The sequence below is a fragment of the Echinops telfairi genome, unplaced genomic scaffold (genome assembly GCF_000313985.2).
Source record: "Echinops telfairi isolate 266 unplaced genomic scaffold, ASM31398v2 ScPeMD7_3;HRSCAF=10, whole genome shotgun sequence".
NCBI lineage: Eukaryota > Metazoa > Chordata > Mammalia > Afrosoricida > Tenrecidae > Echinops > Echinops telfairi.
In genome coordinates, this window is record NW_022103899.1 from 21,710,699 (window position 1) to 21,731,748 (window position 21,050).

The following is a 21,050-nucleotide window of genomic DNA, read 5'->3' on the forward strand; positions in this document are numbered from 1 at the left end:
AGCATTTTTATGGGAGCAGAACGCCTCATCTCTCTCCCAGGGAGCAACTCGGAGTTTCCATCGCCCACCTTGTGTGCAGCAGCCCCATGTGTCACCTGCTCTGAAACCAGGACTCTTCCCTAAGAATCAGCGCTTCTTTGTTTTCAGAATATATTTTTATTGCGAGATAAGTGGGTGGGGTGGTGGGGTTGCATTTCAGATCATCAATTTTGTATTCCACAGTTTTAAAATACGTATCAAACCACCAATAGCACACCCTGCCTCTTGTCTTTTCAAGCACCATTAGGTAAGCACAGGTTGACTTGTGTGGACTTATTAATCTACAGGGATGGTTTCCCGTGGGTTTTGTATGTGCTTCCTGGCTCACTGGGTTCAGACAGTGGAAATCTAATGAAAATACCTTGAATCGGTTTTCTTATAAAGAGAAGACTGGAACCAGAAAACGGGCTCTTTAGTTGCTTACAATTAAACAGTAGCAATCATTTACTAACGTCAAATTTTAATCTGTTTTAATCCTTTCAGTGTTTTAATCCCAGAGTAGATAAAAACAATCTGCTTATGTGTTCACCTTCCCAAAGCACACATCCTAAAGGCAGGGGCTGTCTTCCTTAAGGAGCCCTGGTGGTGCAGTGGTTAAAGCGCTTGGCTGTCAACTGAAAGGCTGATGGTTTGAGCCACCAGTGGCTCCAAGGGAGAAAGATATGGCTTGAAAACCCTACAGGCCCATTCTTCCCTGTCCAATAGGGTTGCTATGGATCAGAATCAACTCCTTGGCAACAGCATGTTTTACTAATTTTTCTATTCCAAGTAGAGACTAGACACACATTACTGAATCCACAGTAGGACTCACCATGTCTCTCTAAAGCAAATCACCCTTATTTACATATGTGACTCCTAGCTGAGAGAGGACATTTGCATGAGTTTGCCTTCAGGGAGTGTATTGATTTGAAGACATTAATAGATTATGTGAGTCCGTGAAGGACAATTCAGCTTGAAGATGGCTGTCAGCGTTACATGAATGAATTATGCTTTGAAAGCTTGGTGTATTATTTTTAGGTGTAATATAGTCTGGGGAATGGCAGTTAAAATAACAAAGGTGGAGATCAGTGATTCGTTCCTTTTTCATGGTGATAGCTGGATCTGGCTGAAGATGAGAAGGGTGTTTACTGAAGAGTTACACTAAAATTTAACAATTTTTTTTTGCCCAGATAAACAAATCTAGTAGTTCTTCTAAAAGGAAATGTAGCTTCTTCAACCTATCGGGCTTTTCTCTCTATAGAAGCTCTGATGAAATCACTCTACAGCTCAGACCAAGGATTCAAATCCACCCAGTCCAGCCTGACCCATCTCCACCCGAGAAGTACTGAATCAATCTACTGAATTTGGTGGAAATGCCAAATTCCCAGCAGAATTCACCACAGGGGGAGGCTGTCAAACTGAAACGAACCCAGTTCGAGGTCTTGGTCCAAGACCAAATCTGTACACTTTGATCAGATCATAATCCCAAACTGAGCACCGCACACCTGAGAGCAGGTTGTGGATTACAGCTAGAAGAGAGAAGTCTACTGGATGTAATAGGAGATGTCACAGCAGGGTACCCACAACTGCATGGATTTTCTGTTATGTTTTAGCCACCTCTTCCAAGGAAATAGTTAATATGACTCATATCACAGGATCATTTGTTGCATTCCTGTTTTGCCAGTTAGGTTGGTTCCACAGCTAGAGGCTTGGCACGGAAATACAGAAACTCTGGACAACGGGTGTGTAGCCACATAGCAGCTGCGTCTGAGGGCATTTCTGAATAAGCACACAGATGTCTCTGGGGTGGCCCTGTCATTTTGAACCCCAAGAAATGCTGATGAAGCATGTTTAAAAACCATCACATTTCTAGGGCGAACGGACTCTCCCCGAATTGAGTGATGGCATCCAGCAATGATCAAAATAAAGAATTCTAGCCTCCTGTGCTTTAGTTTTCTGCTATGAAGGGCTGAAGGCTAGCCACAGACTTGGCAGTCGATTGCCAAATGAAAGATGATGACGGCAGTGCCTCACTATCACTTCCTCCAAGTGTTCATGAAGACAGAAAGCGTTGCTTTCTTACAAGCCCGTGCAGGCAGACCTGGCCTGCACATCCTCTGATTCACCCTCAGATATTTATAGAAACAAGGCAATGCTTCTTGGGTCGTTTAAAGGCTGGCGACTGAGTAAGGCATCAAGTGAGCCACTCATAGGATAAAGGTTGACTTGGCACCAACAAGCCGAGGAGCAGTGCTGAAAGCCGCCTTCTTCAGTAACGTCTGGGGTACCTGGGTTATGCTGCCGAAGTCTCTTGCAGCAAGAACATCAACAGCACCACAACGCACACAGGAGACGCTGTAGATTTCTGGGGAAATGTGTCATTCGACAGGCCCAGAACACCAAACAACTTTTAGAGAGGATGTGGTCAGTTGTTGGGGGAAAAAAGAGAGCAAGAACACAGAAAGGAGAAAATTACTTCAAATCTCATCCTCCTTAGTTGCTTTCCTTTGCATGGTACAGGCAAAATACTAACCCAACCCCCCCCCCCTCACCACCCCCAAAAGCTCATCTCTTCTTAAACCCCTGAACTAAAACTGTTTGCACACATCCCCTCCCTAGGCTAAGCGTGGCTTTGCAAGACGGATGACTGAAGCCATCCTGATGGCACCTTGCGCATAATGAACTCATTCTTTCCTAAAGAAAGGAGGCTTTTACAGGGCTGGCCATAGGAGAAAAAAAGAGGCAGGCTGTAGCAGTGTAAACATCCTCTCTTTATGTAAGCCATTATTGCTTTACTGTTGGGGTACTAAGGAGTTAAGAGCTCACACTGCCTAACCTGAACACAATAGTCTATCTGACTGGCTTTTCACACCACAGAAGCATTAGTTGTTGGGCTTTTCAATGCAGAAGGAAATAAAACGATGGGGGCTATGCTGCATTTCATGACCCGGCTCCTGAGAAGCTACTGCTAAAAAGAAAGAAACCTCACCACAGAAGCAGACAACCACAGCTTGCCATTTCCTGCTAGATCGTCCAAATGACTCAGTTCCCAGCCGCTGCCGGTAGCTTCCCTCCACTTTGCAAGAGCAGATAACCAAATTATGTTGAGTGGAAATGTCAATGTGCAAAAAAAACCCCCAAAAAAACCAACCCTCACCCATAAGCAAATAAAATCATTGCAACTACCCTTGAAATCCTCTAAATTTCATAAGTTAACATAATTTGAAACTGCAGTTAAGAATTAGCATTCAGTTAAATGTCAACTAATGCATTGGCATTCATCTGGAGGCTCTCAAATTGCATCTTCAGACTCTCGAATTACTTTTGTACTCTTGTTTGGGGGAGGGGGTGTCAAACTCTAACATTCTGGAATTAATTCCATGTCACATAGAATTTGTCATCATTCTATACATTCTGAATGATGAATTTTCTCTTCATTTCTTTAGACTCAATCTTTCATTTCAGGAACAATTTAGATCATGCTTTAGACCTATGCAAAGAAATTACTTAGGGCACAGTGGAAATCTCCCTCAGAAGCTGCTAATTCACATCTTTTGAGAAGCAAGCAGATGTGTCATTCTTCAAAATAAAGCATCTTCTCTGTATATTTGTTTCCCCTTTGATGTTTCTTGGTTCTTTGTTAAAAAAACCAATTGCGTGTAGGTGGATGCTTGCATTCCATTGGTCTATGTAGCTGGTCCCAGTACCAGGCTGCATTGCCTACTGTTGCTATGCAGGATTGCGGTCAGGTGGTACAATGGCTCCTCCTTCGTTCTCCTTTTTGAGAAGTTCTCTGCTTATCCTGGGTCACTTTCTTCTCCACCTGAAGTTAGTAATTTGTTTCTGCATTTCTTTAAAGAATGAAGCTGGGTTTAAATTGGAGTTGTGTAATATTTGTAGAGTACTTGAAGTCTTCTTATCCATGAACATGGAATATTTTCCCATTTGTGTAGGTCTCTATTGGTTTCTTGTAAGAATGTTCTATAATATTCTTGGTATAGGTCTTTTGTTTCTTTGGTTAGGTTTATTCCTAGTATCTTTTATGTAGTTATTGTAAATGGTATTGTTTTCCTGGTGTCTTTTTGGAGCTCTCTTCACTGGTATATAAGAATCTGGTTGATTTCTGCTTGCTACTCTTATATCCTACTACTTTACCAACCCTCCCCCCATTGTTTCCAAGAGTCTTTCTGTGGAGCCCTTGAGGGTCTAACCCTATGAAATCAGATCAACTGAAAACAGCAAGAGTTTCACTTCTCTTTGCTCAGTTGCACTCCCTGGATTTCTTTCTACTGTCTAATGGCTTCCAGCATGATGTTGAGTAAGAGTTGTATAAGGGGCACCTTTATTAGTTCCTATTTTCAGGGGAAATGTTTTCCATGTTTCCCTAATGAGTATGATGCTGACCATCGGATATCACATATGGCCTTTATGATGTTGAGGAATGTCCCTCTACTCCTATTTTATTGAGTGCTTTTCATCAGAAATAAGTCATGGATATTGTCAAATGCTTTTTCTGCAACTGCTGACATGATCTTGTGGTCTTATTCTTTGTCTTCTTTATTGCGGTGGATTACAATGATTGATTTTCAAATGTTGAACTATCCTTGCATCTCTGGTATAACTCTCACTTGGACATGGTGAGTGGATTTTTTTTTTTTTTTTGATATGTTGTTAGATGCTATTGGCCAGAATTTTGTTTAGAATTTTTGCATCTACATTTTTGAATAATCTGTAGACTTGGTCTGAATACCAAGTACAACCCCACCCCACCCCACCCCCGTGGAACCATCCAGTCCTGGGCTTTTGTTGGTTGGAAGTCCATTAATGAACTTTTCAATTTTTTTTGTTATGAGTCTGATCAGATTTTCTACATCTTTCTGTGTTAATTTGTGTAGCTGGTGTATTTCTAGGCATTTGTCCATTTCGTCTAGATTATTCTCAGGAGTGTGGCTGCTCCTTTAAGTGTCACATGTGCATGCATGTGCTGTACAGGGGAGGTGGGGCAGCACCAAACAAGTAAGCAGGAGATAAGGAGGAAGGGGGAAAATGGCAAAAACTATGCTGTGGGTGCCGAGAATATCTGCGCCAAGTTACGTGCATAGTTTACTGTATACGCATAGTCCCAGAGGCCAGTGGGCTAAGAGGTTTGGCTGCTGGGTTGCCTCAGGGACCAGGAAAAATGGTCTATGCCAGAGAGGGGCAGGGTTCACTGCCACCGCTCATGCCTCTGGGTCAATGGTAAAAGGGAGTCGGTTGGCAGGCATTGCTGCCTCTAACTTAAAGAAACTTGAATCCACTTAGCCTTTAAGTTGGTTTTCCCACTGCCAGCAAGTGCAGGATATCTGACCCCTCCTGGGGGCACCTCACTGGTAGCTGCTGAGATCTTCCCGTTCTTAACTGATGCTCCTGTCCCCCTGTGTCCCTCTACTGAGTGCTGTCCATCTCAACGGTTGTTATACTTGAGCTCATTGACTATGAGGTATTTTATTGACTATGCAAAAGCATTCACCTATGTGGAGACTAACAAATTATGGACAACATTATGAGGAATGGGAATTCCAGAACATTTCAGTGCTTCTAGAGGTAAGCTCAGAGCCTGATAGTGGCAGTATAATAATACAACCAGAGAGACAGATTAATAAGAATTACAAACTATTATTATTTCATAAATAATGTAAGGCTGACATCAGCAACATAAAACAGTAAATAGTTTATTCTTTTAAAAATTTTATATATGATATATTTCTACTTTATTATCCCTGAGTATATAGATGAAGCTATACACGTACCAACATTTATTGTGGTGGCAGTAAAGCAGAGAACATGAAAATAAGAAAAGTCCTTTAGTGACATATCCCAGTATCTCTCCATTTACACACACACACACACACACACACACACACACACACACACACTCATGGATATTTATATTATAGATTGGGTTATACTCTAATACTGCCTTATTTATTTTGTTGCTCAAATTTCTCCAGTTTTGGCCATTGGGAGCTCTTCCCATAATTGTAGAAGGTTGAACATTCTCTTACTCTCTGGCAGGAAGCAATGCTTCCTAAGGTTCATCTTGAATCTCTTCTGCCCCCGTACTAATCAGATTCGCACTCAGTCAGCGGCGTATATTTTAGAGGGTGATCACTAGGCCTTTCTTTGAAGGCACTTCTGGTTGGTGAGAACTTGTTGACTAGACACTGGATGAGTTAATCATTTGTAACAGCCACAGGCTCTGCCCACGAGCTTTTCAGTTTGGGTTTTTATTATAAGGCAGCAAGAAATTTTAAAATCTTTTACTATGTTGGGATAGAGCCAATGTACTCGGAAAGATTGCAAAAGTTAAAAGACATCAATTCCTGCATTAATGAATCATCTACAACAAAAGAGACAGATTAAGAGACTGTTTGTTCCTTGGTGATTGACATCCTGCATCAAAATATGCTACCTCTTGTTTTACCTCTGGGGGTTACGGAAAGGAGACAGGTGATGACAGCAGAAAGTGTTTGGATCCCAATGTCAACTAACTATAAATGAATCAGCCCTGTACCTAGCCCTGTTCCTTTGGAGTTCATGTCACCTGTCCAGCTTGCAGGAGGATTGCTTTGGAAGACTGTATGAGCATGTACTCTATTTGAGCTTAAGTACAATGGCTTCAAAAGACTCTTCACTGAATCTCTCGAGACCTCAGCAAACCACTGTCCAACAAAGAAGGAAGGCGGCTGGAGTTCTGGGGGAGGAAAAGTGTTCTTATCCAAAGCAGACGGGTTATGTGAGGAAATACTTGGAATCCATTGCATGCTTGCGATACGACTGAAGACAGCTTCCTCCTTTCCCTAACGTGCACCTGCATCTTCAAGCTCTCTAGCACAGCTGGTAGTTCATTTTGCACATGAACATGGAAGGGCTCAAATGTTGGCCACACTGTACCCAAACTTGGTTTATAGGATTGTGAACTCCCACATACTATCTGTCTTTAATCTAGTGATAGGGAAGACTCGACAGTAGCGCGTGTGCCAAGAGTAAGGTTGTCAGTGGCTAGCTGGAAAGATATAAGGCTCCAGGGATAGGAAACATGGAATGTTCACTGTGTCTCAGTGCCGGGTGAGTCGGGGAGAGCAGATAAAAGACAAAAGGCCTGGGTTTGAATCCTAACTCCATCAGTTATCTGAGTTTACGGAGCCTTCGCTTTACACACTGTGTATTGAACAGCTCACTTTGTTAGACAGTACTTCTAGGATTCCATGATCTAGTGCACTGTATTCCGCAGCATGATGGAGAGGGCTTGCCTGCAAAGGATTCAGACCAACACAATCAAGGAAGAGCCAATCAGAGCTCAGACACGCAGGTGGTATTTTTCCCAATTTTTCCTGAAGGCAACTAGGTTACACGGTAGGTCAGAGACTGGAATGACAAAAGAGGAAAAGTTGTGGGAAGGATGAATGGTGTTACCTTCTGAGGAGCATAGCAACTGTTAGGCTTATTGGGATACAACAGACAACTGTGTGGGCGTCTTCACACCTCTATTTCCTAATTCTTATCTGTGTGAGCATGCACACGGCAGAGTCACGGAAGGCGGGGCATGCTTGTTTACAGCAGGTAGTTATTTTGGTGGGTGTCCTGCCCTCCCAAGGGAAGAGGAAAACGGGGTGGAGAAATAAGAACAAGGCCCAGGAATCACTGCTCTGGAGGCCTCTGGGAAGTACCACAGGCTCCTACTCAGGTACTGGGACTGAGCATATAAAACCAGGGAAGCGTGTTCTAACTGACCCTGCAGTGCAGACAACAAGATCACAGACGTTCGAACGCAATTCCCTCCCCCTCTCCTCCGTACAGATCCTGCTTCTTCTCTTTCAGAGAAGAGAGCTGCATAGAGAAGAAACCAAGCCAACCTCCAACTCATGAAGTCATCTACAGCCATGTGATTTACAAAATAATTTCTATGTCAAATGATGGAAAAACCAGAGGAAGTTGTAGGAAAAAACAAACAAACAGAGAAACACACACACACACACACACACACACACACACACACACACAACAAATAAGCAACCGAAAGGTTGAAGTATACGAGAACAGCATTTCCTGCCAGAAGGATTTCCTGCTTCAGGCAAACCACATCGATGTGGTGAAACATCCGGCCTTGTGGTAGCAGCCTGCATTCCACAGGCCACTTCTCTGTTCTACTCACCCTTCCTCTCCGACAAATGTGACATACAGCTTATTTCTCTGCAGGTCTTTTCGGGAGTAGCCCATAATCTGATTAAAAGCATCTTCTAGTAAGTGATCTCTTCTGATGATTAGCCTGTTCAGTAGAGACAGTGTGGGAAAAACACAGGTTATTCCCTAGTTCTTAGCTTTCTTGGGTTTGACATTTGTCATTTAATTTCAATCTACCACAACAAATGAGGTGAGAGTTGGCTGTACTGAATATCCTTGCTGCCTATGATAAAGCACACATTTACGTTTAACTGTTCATAGCATTAACCAACGTTATGTAAGAGAGAGTAACTGGTAATTAGAGCATCCCCCCTAGGATGGGTGATAATAAACTTGGGAGTTCAGTCTAATTGGTCAAATCATTTTATCCCAGTAAGAAAATGCTTATACAGCAACACATACAAAACCTTAGCTCAGTAAAAGAAGAATAAGCTTATGAGGTCATGTTCTAAGCCTGAATGCACAAGGAATTCAGTTACTAAGTGCCCGCAGGCCCTGGGCGATGACTGTGAGACCAAGGGGGAGGGGAAGATCAAGTGGGGGCGGGGTGTTGGGGGGGGCGAGGTGGGGGGGTGAGCGGGGGAGACCAGTGCCCTGCAAAGCAGGGGAGTTTACAATTATACTTAATTTCTGGACTAAGTGAATCTTGAGATTTTCTAAGGGACAGATACAAATGAAGAGTGCCTGTAATGAATTATTCCATTTTTTTGATGGATACAATTAAAACTACTCTTAAACAGATATCACTTTGCCCTTGAATGAAAGGCCGATAAAGAGGAGGCCAAACACAGGACACTTGATGCTGAAGACCTTCCTCAGCGAAGCCGTGGGAAAGGTAGAGCTCAGTAGCACATGTGTGCTCCAGGCGCTCTTTCAGGGCAAGGTGAATGAGAAGCACACCTTCCGGTGCAGTGCGGCTGTGGAGCTGGCCTTTGGCCCACAGCTCCAGGGCTGGGGCGCACTGGAGACGCTCCCTCCTCCATCCTTTCTCAGGTGCCACAGTGGCATGCTGGTAGGTAGTGCAGGGGGCAGGAGTGGAGGTGGGGATCAGGGGGCAGTTGGGGTGAACGGGAAAGAAATGTAACTCCAGGCCAGTGCGATTATGTTTTAGTTTCCTCATTTATAGGGAAGTGGCTACAGAAAGGCAGAAATGACATTCATGAGCGATTCTCTTGAACAAGCTCAGTTTGCTTCAGAGAACCAAGCAGCGGGGGCCAGGATTCCTCTGTACAGGTTAACCCAGAGACAGTAGAAGGGCAGGTGGGTTACGGTGACAGCCTTCTAACGAATATATAAGGGCCCACAAAGTGGTAACTTCTCAAGAGGAAAAGAAGATCATCTTTTAATTTTGCCTATCATTCTACCAGAAACGCAGTAATCTCTTTATGGTTTGTTTGAGAACCTCAATTTTTCTGTAATCACACTTAATTCCGGGGCTATGTTTTATACGATCCTGTAGCTTACAAATTCAAAATAATGATGCTGACCCTCCCCACCCCCAAATGCTGGCTATCCCAAATCACAATCAATTTCCTAAATTCCCAGGCAGCGTTTCATCATCTCTAAGTCATATGGTGTACATCATGCTGACTTACTTTAATTTTCCTGGGCCTTGTCCATATCCTTTAGTCTCTAACTTCCTGTAGAAGTTCCTTAGTTTGGCTTCAAAATCCCGCTTGTAAGGTGCTGGAGCTCGGGCATTGGCACGCTGAGTACCTGCAGCAAACCACAGAAAAAGTACAGCCGCGTTTGTGTAACTCCCTCAGAAAAAACATTACAGGGGGTATGAGACAATAGTTGACAGTTACCAGGAGATTGCTAGCTTCCCTTCTCGTACTTTTGTAACCTTTCCAAGTCGAAAGAAATAACAGTTTATTAGTAAGGCTTTTAAGCGATGTCTTCTTTGAGGCCTTTTGATTGAGATTAACAATCCGGTTTCAATAGTTATGAGTGCCCAGGTGTTGATCAAACATGTTCCCCTTTTCAGTCCAAATGAAGATGAGTCAAACAGAGTCGCCTGTGTCTAATGCTAACTGTTCAGGGTGAAGTATCATGACGCGTTGTTGAGATGATATCATGGCAACCAGACAGGAAGTCCGACATGTAAGTGTGTGGTATGTTAAAGAAGGAGAGTGAAGATCTTTCAATTATTCATTCTAAATTCCTCACTACAAAATGTCCTTTATAAAGCGTGATGGGTTTAAGATGAATCTAGACACATAATTACATATATTTTGTAATGAATATTTCACTCATACGTCAGCTCATCTTGGCACAAAACCAGAATTCAGTCCTTATTGCAGAAGGCATGCATCGAGGAGTGGGCAAAGGGAAAAAAAAACCACAACTAATATTTGTTGTCTGCTTATTAAGTGGCAAATACTATGATCATCTACTATGTTAGCCAATGATATCATATGTTACTTAGTGGCAAATTCATCGTGAAATGTAAAAGTAACCCAGTCTGTTCCTCTTGCCACGGAAAAATCCAGCTCTGTGCCACATAGTGACTAACCAACAAGCCAGCCGGGACATAAAACTGATGATGAATAGAGGGGTCAGACTCAGGCATGGCAGACACACTGAGTATGTCCACTGCAGATTTCCCAATTGAGAGAAAGAGGCCAGAAAATAACAATCATGAAATGTTATGCATGTCACATAACTATAAGCCCCTTAAAATGTCTTGAATAAATGAATCTACAAGGTGATTTTTGCCCCCTTCCTAATTGTATTTTGTTGCTGTTGAGAATAATACACCAGGGACGAGGAAAAGTGTGGGAAAATGGATTAAACATAATGAACATTGAAAGTGATCATGAAACATTTATAGGGACATTTGGAAGACATTTCCCGCAGACAGGAAAGCATGTGCCATTTCCACAGTTTCCACATGTACAATACAGGACACCGGTTACGCTTTCAGGTGCACAGCCTTCGCAGCCTCCTTTTCCGAGCTACTCCTTCCTCATTAACAAAAACTCGCTGTCTAATCTTCCCAGGTGCTGCTGTCAAATCTGATCCTGTCCTTACATTTCTGAAAAGAGCATACTGCTTAAGGCAGACCTGTTTTGCCTAGTTAAGCAAAACTACTGTTTGGTTTTAGGATGGCTTCAGGGGACAGTTTTGATTTACGTTGTAAAGATGACCTCAGAACAAGAGTTCAAGGGTGTCACCCACCCTCCATACTGCAGGAAGTCAGAACCAGGAGAACTTGAGATTCTATTCTGTCACCAGGATTCTGTTCGGAAAGCTGTGTCCACAATATTCAGTCATGGTATCCAGGACCCGTCCCTCTCTGGTCCCAGCGCAGCAAAGGAGACAGTTGTTCACAGAGGCAGTGAACCCCACATTCCACAGCCTCCCCGCATTCCTGGCTCTCCTCTTTCCTCTGGTTTGTCTGCTTTTCAGGTGAGAAAGAACACCTGCTGTCCCACGGAGGCTCACTTGCAACAAACTCAGAGGTAGACCAGGAGCCCTAAACACACGATGAAGCCCATTAGCTAGGATGTCCCACGCAACCATGACCTCTAAACTGCCAACTAAGCAACTAAATAGCATGAGGTGTTTGCACACAAGCAGCTACAGCAGCATTGCTGTGTTTTTTATTGTAAATATTCCAACAACGTGATTCTAAGTGGTTCTATCTTAGGTTCCTCCATGGTGCCTACAATGAGTAAGGGGAGGTCCCTGGAGTTGATAACTTGGTTAGAGAGACAGAAACGAAACCCAGAAACAATCAGAAAATGTCTCTGTCTTCAATTAATAAAAACTACAAAGCTGAAGAGACACACTAACAGTCCCAGGGCTCTATCTAGCCATAGAGATCTATTTTATTTCTCTCACAACATTTAATAAAGATTTTAAATTAGTTGCCAATATTCTAAAATTAGAAAATGTCAAGTAAGAAACAATCGATATTTTTCTCTTGAAAACTGTTTGGGAAATCTGACAGCAGTTGACCGGAGCAGAAGCTGGCTCCTGCAGGTGGTCACCACTCTACATGGGGCTGCAGCCCCTCATGGGCACAGCACATGACACTGGCCCCCTCGATACTGTGTCTGAGGTGAAAACAAAAACAACTTACTGCCATCAAATCCCTTCTGACTCATCTCAACCCCACCAGGCAGAAATGGCCCTGGGAGTTTCTGAGGCCCAAACTCTACGGGAGTAGAATAGAAAGTTTTATCATGGAGCGGCTGGTGGTTTCGAACAGCTGACCTTGTGGTTAGCAGCCCAATGCATAACCACTACCCCATCAGGGCTCCTTGTGTCTGAGATAAATGTTACATAAAAGTACTAGTGAGTCAACAGTAAGTAGAGGACAACTTAGAAGAGGCCCTAGGTACGAGACTGTATTGAAAGGAGGGCTTGCAAAGGAGCATCCCGGAAAGGAAACTCTATGCATTCTACATGATCTCTGTAACAAGGTGAGCCCGGAGGTGGGGCTCCAGAGAGTTAGGGATGAGCACTGCACATGTGCTCTCAAGACGGCGAGGACACCAGCCAACCTGGAGTGAAACGAGAATGCTGGGGAGTCAATGGGAGGGAAGACTGAGCAGAAAGGTTGGAAGCAAATTATGAGAAGAATTTTATAAATCTAGCTGAGGAATCGGAGCATGAGATAGTGGGCCGTGAGAGGCTTTTGTAGGTTCCAGAGCAAAGGAATAACTTAAAGTGTTGTGGGTAGGAGATCATTTTTATATTGTGTTGAACAGAGGCTGGGGGGTTGACGGAAAGGAGACTGGAGGGAGCAGAGGCAGCAATGGAGGCCTGAGGAGATGAGGCACTGACTGGAGTGTGACAGGGCAACTCAGAGCGACAGGGAGAACTGAGAGTTGGCCACAGAGTTGACCAGTAAGCAGGAGGAACAGGGAGCTCTGATGAGGAGAGAGTGCTTTGTTCGGTTTCTAAACGACAACCACAACAGACACTCCCTGCCCAAGAGCTTGCTGTGTGTGAAGGAGGAAGCAGAGAATCCCTTGGGAGGTTCTCAGGACAAGGCTACGAAGCAAGTATTTAGTATTAGAACCATCACCTCCAATCTGCATGAAGGAAACTGTAGATGCAGCATCCTGTAGCTGATTATGCGGCTGTAAACAGATTTGGGGCTGTTGCCGGGTCTATCTGATGCGAAAAGCAGCGTGGGAAATGATTCTGGCAGATAAGGACGTGGAAGTTTGACATATAGTCAACTGGAGGCAACAGCTGTTCAGATGGGCAACTGCTCTGTGCTACAAGCCCTCTCCCATCGAACCATTTCTGACCCATAAAACCAACTTCCATCAAGTCAATGCTGACTCAGCACCACCTTAAGCAGGGTTTCTGAGGCTGTAAATCTTTCTTTACGGGAACAGACCACCTCATCTTTCTCCCAAGCGGCCAGTGGGCTTGAACTGCTGACCTTCCAGTTGGGCCTAAAGCCTAACCCACTGCACCCCCAAGGCTTCTTCACTGCTCTATGCACACTTGAAAATATAGCGCCAGAGTTCAGGTGAGAGACCAGGGTCACAAGTGTGGATTAAGTGAGTTAGGGTGTGTCGCACAGTACCGAGAGCAGGGCCATTATTAGTGTGAGCTGTGACTGCGAGGACCTGAAACAGAGGAGTCTAAGAAAGACATGGAAAAATGTGTTAGGATTTTAGGAATGAAGGTTTGCTATTAGTCAATTATCTGTGCAGAGGTCTGTGTGTAGACAAATCTTTGACCTAAAAAGGTTGGTCAACTAATAAATAAGATATATAAGCTTTCACAGTGAAACATAGGTTTTTATAGTCAAGTGCGGTATTTTCAAGTGTCCAGAAGCAGTTTAAGGAGCCCCGGCGGCACAGCGGCTACTCATTGGGCTGCCAACTGCAACGTCCGCAGTTCCTGGAAAGAGCGGACAGTCTCAGAAACCCTCGTCGGCCTCCAGGGTCGCCGGGGTGGAATCGACTCGTGGCAGGGAGTCTGGCTTCTCTGGATGAAAGCTTCGGGAGGTAGCAGCGGAGACTTCTAGGCATCCTTCCCAATCTCGACTGAACGAGGGACTCGCTGCTGTCAGCTGCTGTCTTGGGAAGACCTCCTGCGCAAAGGAAGGAAACGCTGCCCGCCACTGCGTGCGGAGCACACTACTGCGAGCCACGGGGCTTTCTTTTTTTCTTTATTCCCTTTCCTTATTTAAAATTTTATTTTTGTGAAAGAATACAGCGCAAAGTCTATTCCCATTTGTCAGTTTTGCAATCTTCCCATGGTGTCAATCTTCCCATGATGTCTGCTCTAGTCGTTTCACTAAACTTCTCACCTGTGCGTGCGCTACGGTCACTGTGGACCTTCCAGTCTTCCATGAGGTTGTTATTCTTCATAATTTTTAAAAGATAGGTCCACAGGTGGGAATCTGACTCTTCAGGCTCAACTGTAAAGGAGTTTAAAAGCAATTCCAAGGTCCAGCTTCAATTCACCACTTGAAGAACAACTCAGGCCCGCCGTCTCGGGGACATCTCCAGCCTCAATAAATCCAGGAGGCTTGAACTCTGTAAGAGTTTGAAGTTTTGTTTCACATTTTCTTCCCTTTTAATTAGGATTCATCTACTGGGCCCTGATCAGAACATTAAGAAGCGGTAGGCAAGCACCATCTATTTTTTCCCCCTTCTAGTGGTTAAGGTGGAGAAGCATAGGGTTGCCATTGGCTCATTTGCAGAAATCGGTGGCCAGGCCTTTCTCTCTCGTCTACATCATGATTGCCCGGAAGCCCTGCAGAAACCTACTCAGTGTTGTAGCAACATGAACGCCTCCACTGGGAGTCTTCCACATGGAAAGTGAGAATCCCACCACTGAGCCACCAACACGCACAAAATCACGTAGTAAGTGTTTAAAAAATAACAGCCATTGGGCCATCCTCATAACACATGACACCAATGTCCGGAGTGGGGCTCAAACGTCAGTGTTTCTCAGAGCTCTCCAGAGGACTCCCATGCGCAACCAAGGTTGAGGACCTTCATTCTGTAGGGGAGCCTCTGGCCTTCACACTATATAAGGCCCAAGAAATCATCAATACCAACTATCATCGCATGCCTCACCAGAGAGAAGCCGTTCCAGCCGTCCCATTAGGAGTGAGCTCATCAAATGTTTGACCAACCACAGCAGGCTGATTTGTAAGTTGATCATTTGTATGGCCCTCGAATGATGTTATAAATACCCAAAGGGTCCTTGGCCAAAAACAGGTTTCCCCACAGGTCCAGTGCAGCCAATGAAAGGCCTGGGTAGCATCCAGAGACAGAGAAGGTGAAGACTTGCTGTGTGTTGGAGAGGCGTCATTTGCAACAGGAAGGAGGGCAGCGCTTTCTCCATGAAACAGGCTGCTCTCCTGAATGCAGCGCGCAGACAGCACAGCACAAGACCACGCAGGGCGGGCAGAATAAACCTGTCAAGGAGCAAGTCTGAAAAACTGCAGACTGGGAAACCCAGGCCGTCCCGAGAGCAGCTTCACTGAATCCACTTTCTGGAGCATGCTCATTGAGAGGGAAGAGGAAAATGGACAGAGGGCTGAATGAAAAGCTTTCGGAACTCAAAAGAAACATGATTCTTTAAGAGTTGATTGCTTTGAAAAACAACACATGTACTACTGCTGGATAATCTGAGATGCCTAAAAGGATGTGGGAAATGCCATCATGAATTCCATCAATATCTGTTCAGGCTCTTGATAAAAATTAGCTCTGAGTCTATTTTTACTCTACATAAAGGAATTCAAGTATGGAGACTCGAGATAGGAATCATGAAGCACAAAAATTATTTTGCTAATAATTCTATCATGAAAAGAAAACATATTCACACATTACTCATGGTTTAAAAATTACGGTAAATTATGCTGTTGGCCCCCGTCAAATTCTTACTGCAAGTCAGGTGCAACCGCCAAGAAATCCCAGGGCAGGAATAATATTGCTTCTACTCAAAAGTGCTCTTGAATGATTGAGCAAATAGGATTATAGAGGTATCATGTCTGCGAGTGACGTTCTATGGTCTAATACTCTATACAAAGAATAATTGTATGGTCATTGTAGTCTTAAACAGGATGCTAGATATAAAAAGATCAATGATCAAATGAAGGACTGGCTTGGATAATCAGCACGATGACAATTATTCACAGGAAAGAAACTCAGTAAAAGGTATTAGGGTTTTTCTCTCTACTATTCCTTACAGTTGCCAGCAGTCAATTTCAACTCATGGGGACAGCATGGGGTTTTCTATGGCTTGTTTTAGAAAGTATCACCACTTTGAAATTCACCTTGTCTTTGGCTTAAACCCACAACGGATTGGTCAGCCCAGCATGTTAACCATTAGCACCAGGCACAGACTCCTTATCGGTCCTCAGGGGACTCAGAGAACTTCTCTACCAAATCAAACCAAACCAACTCACTACCATCAAGTTGATGCTGGCTCGTAGAGACCCTATGAGACAGGGAGGAACTGCCCCAAGTTTCTGTGGCTGTAACTCTTTATGGGAGCAGAAAATCTACCTTCCTATATGAAGGGTTCGACTATTCAATCTACTGCTATAAGACTGCTTTGTTATATACAAATTAAGAATTCCATGTGACAAAACAATTCAGGGGACCCTTGAAAAACCTTGGGAACTTTTTGCTTCGGGTATGCAGAGTGAAACTCAGCCTGCTTTGATTACTCGTGAGCAGCAACAAGTGGGGGTAGAACCGGCCTGCTCGGGGACTGCTCCAGGCTCAGAAGCCCGGTTCTTTCTCGGTTCACCTTCCAACGAAAAGCTCTATGATGTTTGTTTTTTTAACACAATCCCTGTTTGCAAATGAGAACAGCAAACCCTTGAGCAATATACTATCTGGCAGACTCCATCTTCTGCATGGAAGAACACTGGAACTTAAAAACAAAAGTAAACACACACACACACACACACAAAAGCAAAAGCCCAAAGTAAACAAAATCCAAAACCCCAAATAAATGGGACGAAGCACAAGTACCACTGAGGTCCTGGCGAAGTTGCTTCCTCACTGAGAGTACTTCTACCCTGTCCTATCGGGTCACTAGGTGACCAAACCTAACTCGATCTCGAGGGCAGTAACTTGGATGTGATTTTTTTTCTTTCCTTTTTTTTTTTTTAAAGCAGTGAAAGGCCCTCCGGTCACTGTTTTGAATTTGCTGATGCTCTCATTTACACCTCATTTATCAAAATCAAAATTAAACAGAAAATCTTGATAATTTGATTTCTCAGACCTCGGCAAGTTAGATGCAACTAATTAAAAGGGGAAAAGCTGAAGGGCATGCCAACGAGTGCAGACTCTGATGCACAAGGGTTGGGCCCCCTGAAAACTGGAAACAAAATGCCTCTGTCTTATCCCAAGGACAGGATCTGCCACTTTCCTTGAGTCTCTGGACTCCATCCCGCCTGCCCTGGGAGCATCCCTTCTTTGTGCCGTTTGGACCCTGCATCATCTGTGTAGGGCTGAGTAAAGAGAAAGGAAAGACTGTTCTTTACAGAAACGTGTGGAAGGGACTTCAGGGACTGTGGGAAAGGTGGGGGCTGTGGGGCATAAAGGAAGAGATTTCTTTTTCCAGGGCAGGTGAGGAGATGAGCAAGTGCTAAGATGCTAAGATGTTGGGGAGGAAGACACAGGAAAAGAGGTTTCACGGGGAGTCACACAAATCTGTCAGAAGTGATTTCCTCTCCCGTGTCTTCAAGACAGCAGTTCACTTAGCTGCTGTCTTTTGTGACCCAGTGCTGGTCCTCGCTTCTGGGCAATCCCACTCTATCTAGCCCAGTAACAGCTCTGCACCATAGCTGGTCGTCACAGGAATTCAGAATAGTCCTGCAGATCCTCAGTGGGCTGTGCAAAGGAAAGCCAGGATGCGGTCATCGATTTTTTTGTAAAAAGGATCTCAGCCATACACTGGTACAGATAGGAACTGGAAATACAGGGAATCCTGGGCAGATGATCCCTACAGGACCAGTGGTGTGAGTGGCGATACTGGGAGGGTAGAGGGAGAGTGGGTAGGAAAGAGGGAACCGATTACAGGGAACTATATGTGACCTCCTCCCTGGGGGACGGACAACCGAAAAGTGGGTGAAGGAAGACGTCGGACAGGGCAAGATATGACAAAATAATAATTTATAAATTATCAAGGGCTCATGAGGGAGGGGGGAGCGGGGAGGGAGAGGCAAAATGAGGACCTAATGCTAGGGGGCATAAGTGGAGAGGAAATATTTTGAGAACGATGAGGGCAATGAATGTACAAATGCACTTTACACAATTGATGTGTGTATGGATTGTGATAAGAGTTGTATGAGCCCCTAATAAAATGATTAGGAAAAAAAGGGTCTCAGCCAATGGCATGTTAAGCAAATAGTTTCTGGCACTTCAAAGGTTACAGCTCCAATTGCCTGGAAAATTCACAGAAGTGAGCATATCTCCAAGAATATTAGATAAATTAGGTGTTATTCTATTTAAATTCCTAGAAATGTGCTTCTGCAAAAGATCCTTAGATAAACTGTCGGGTCCCATATTTGGCACAATAAACCCCACGGTGTGGGGAAAGATCTTTTCCTTCTGGCAGAACTGAGGTCACAGTTGACATTATAATGGTCCCAGAAAAACAAACCTTCACATTCCAAAATTTTGACCAATTTTAGGTGAGCACTCTAACAGCTGCAAAAAGCAGTGAGTCAAAGTTTCCAACCCTTCCCTACCTCCGGCACCCCCACCCTGCTATTTAAGAAGACATGTAAATGTGCTTGGAATGAGGACACAAGTGGAACATGTACTAGCTTCCTAGGAGTTCAGAAGGAAGATCATTAAAATTTATGATTGCCACAATCCCCCAATATCAGTCTCATGTCATAAAACATGGTGACATTCTAGTGACAAGAAGGAGAAGCAGATTACATCAGGGAAAAAATGCGTGGGACATGCGGTTTTCACAAAAACCTGGGGAATACTCAAGAAAGGAGAGGCTAATTTCCTCAAAGGAAACTGAGATTGTTCCACAGGACAAGTGGGGTGAAGTTATTGCGGCCCTTGTGGCATGCGGGATTAGTTAACGTTTCTTCAACTGATAGCAGGCAGTTCATCCCAAGCGCAAAGCTCAAACAGAGCCCACTGAAACGGAGCAGGCCCCGAAGAGGGAGGTCACTCTTCCGGAAAGCTGTAACCACAAGCACTGCGGGCAAGTGGGAAATACCTGGGTTATCTGTGTCTTTGGAACATGTTTAACGTTAAAACTGAGATTCCAGAAGGCCTTCTATGGCCACCACGGGGCAGTCCCGTGCAGCTGTGGTGCTGCACTTGGCTACCACTGAGAATCTCCTGCAGAGACACGTCAGCCAGCCGTGAGCAGCAGGGGCAGAATCTGCGGATCTGCTTCTGTCTTGGGGCAGATGAGGCCAGCGCTGAGGCCTGAAAAGGAGCGTCTCAATGCCATGAACACACTGCACACAGCTCCTTTACCCATCATGCACGAGGACAAGGCTCAATCGCTTTTAAGCTTCAGCATAGGCTCTTGCAAAGTTAAAAGCTATTCAGAATGATTCTGTATCTAGTTCTGCTACCGGGGAGAAACAGATTCATACATTCCACTTACTCACGGTTCATATATCGACAACCTTTTTGTTTCAAAATCAGAGTTCCAAAAAAAAAAATCAGAGTTCCAGAAAGAAAGATAAGGGGATAAGTAAACTTCAATGGGATGGTTGTTATGGATCAGGTACCAGACTAAAAACTCTTCCCAGCAAGAATCACCAGGGGAGATTACCATTGTGCCTACTTTACGGAAAAATACATTCCAGTGCAGGGAGGGCAGTAATTGTCCAAAACTGTCCACAGTTAGTGTGATAGTTACATAATCTGTTGTCCATGTGAGACTTAACAGTGAAGGGGTGGGGTTTAGCCTGTCAATCAGGTCGCAGCTTGATGATCTCATTTGGAGGCACTAAGGAGATAAATAGATCGCTGGAGGCAGGACACGTGCTCACTCCCTGTGAGACATTACTGACTACGAGCATGATGCACCTATGCTGATGCAGCCAGAGCTCTAGAGCCGGAGGAGCCACGTGGAGACGCACACCAGTACTGAGATGCTTATACCGCCACTCGATCCTCAAGACTTTCCACCCACTGGCCTGTGATCATTCTTCACTCGGTGTTATTCATGTGTTTTGTGAGTCTGAAGAGGACTTTATAGATTGGTATTGGACATATGGGCTAATATTGGACTTAGGGACTTGATCTGGATGGGGCTGGGATATTTTCTCAATATTCAATTGCTCTTGTATATAAAGCTCTTTCTTATACACGAGTGTCTATGAATTTATTTCTCTAGTCTACCCAGATGAACACAGTTGGTAAGTGATTGAGCTGTGAATTTCATTAATTTCCTTCTCTACACCTGTAAACTTACTTGTAAGATCATATACTTAGTTCCATGCATCAGGTATCATTCAAAATAGGTGTTCCTACTTTGTTCCAAACTTGATCTGTGCTTTTTATTCTGATGTCCTGCCTTTCTATGGCTTGTGCGCTGGTGGCTTTTGGTCTTTACCCCATTTGGCAAATGACCTCTTTCCTGCATCCCCGTAACCTCAACCCAAACCCCAACCCCACTGCCAACCATTTGATCTATCCACATACACATGCTCAATTTTCCCATCCTAAACCTCTCTCTTAACTCTGCCTGCCCTTGCAACTATTGGCCCACTGTGCTTTCTTTTCACCTCTTTACCTTAGGAAAATCATATTCTAGACTCCTAGCTTCTGTTTTATATCCTGTACCATTCCTTCACTGGTCACAGTCCAGTTTACGAGCTATTC

At 44.2% G+C, this 21,050-nt stretch overlaps 1 protein-coding gene across 3 annotated transcripts in view; it reads right to left on the reverse strand.

Annotated features, from left to right (window-relative positions):
- The window catches only part of HECW2 (HECT, C2 and WW domain containing E3 ubiquitin protein ligase 2), a 457,170-nt gene that overhangs the window by 38,798 nt on the left and 397,322 nt on the right, over positions 1–21,050 (reverse strand). For all 3 annotated transcript variants that reach the window (XM_045294741.1, XM_004701507.3, XM_045294743.1), the window contains 2 exons: positions 9,837–9,957; positions 8,213–8,326 (listed from right to left, as the gene is read on the reverse strand). In XM_045294741.1, coding sequence (XP_045150676.1) covers positions 8,213–8,326; positions 9,837–9,957 — 235 coding nt within the window. The remainder of the gene's footprint in view (positions 1–8,212; positions 8,327–9,836; positions 9,958–21,050) is intronic.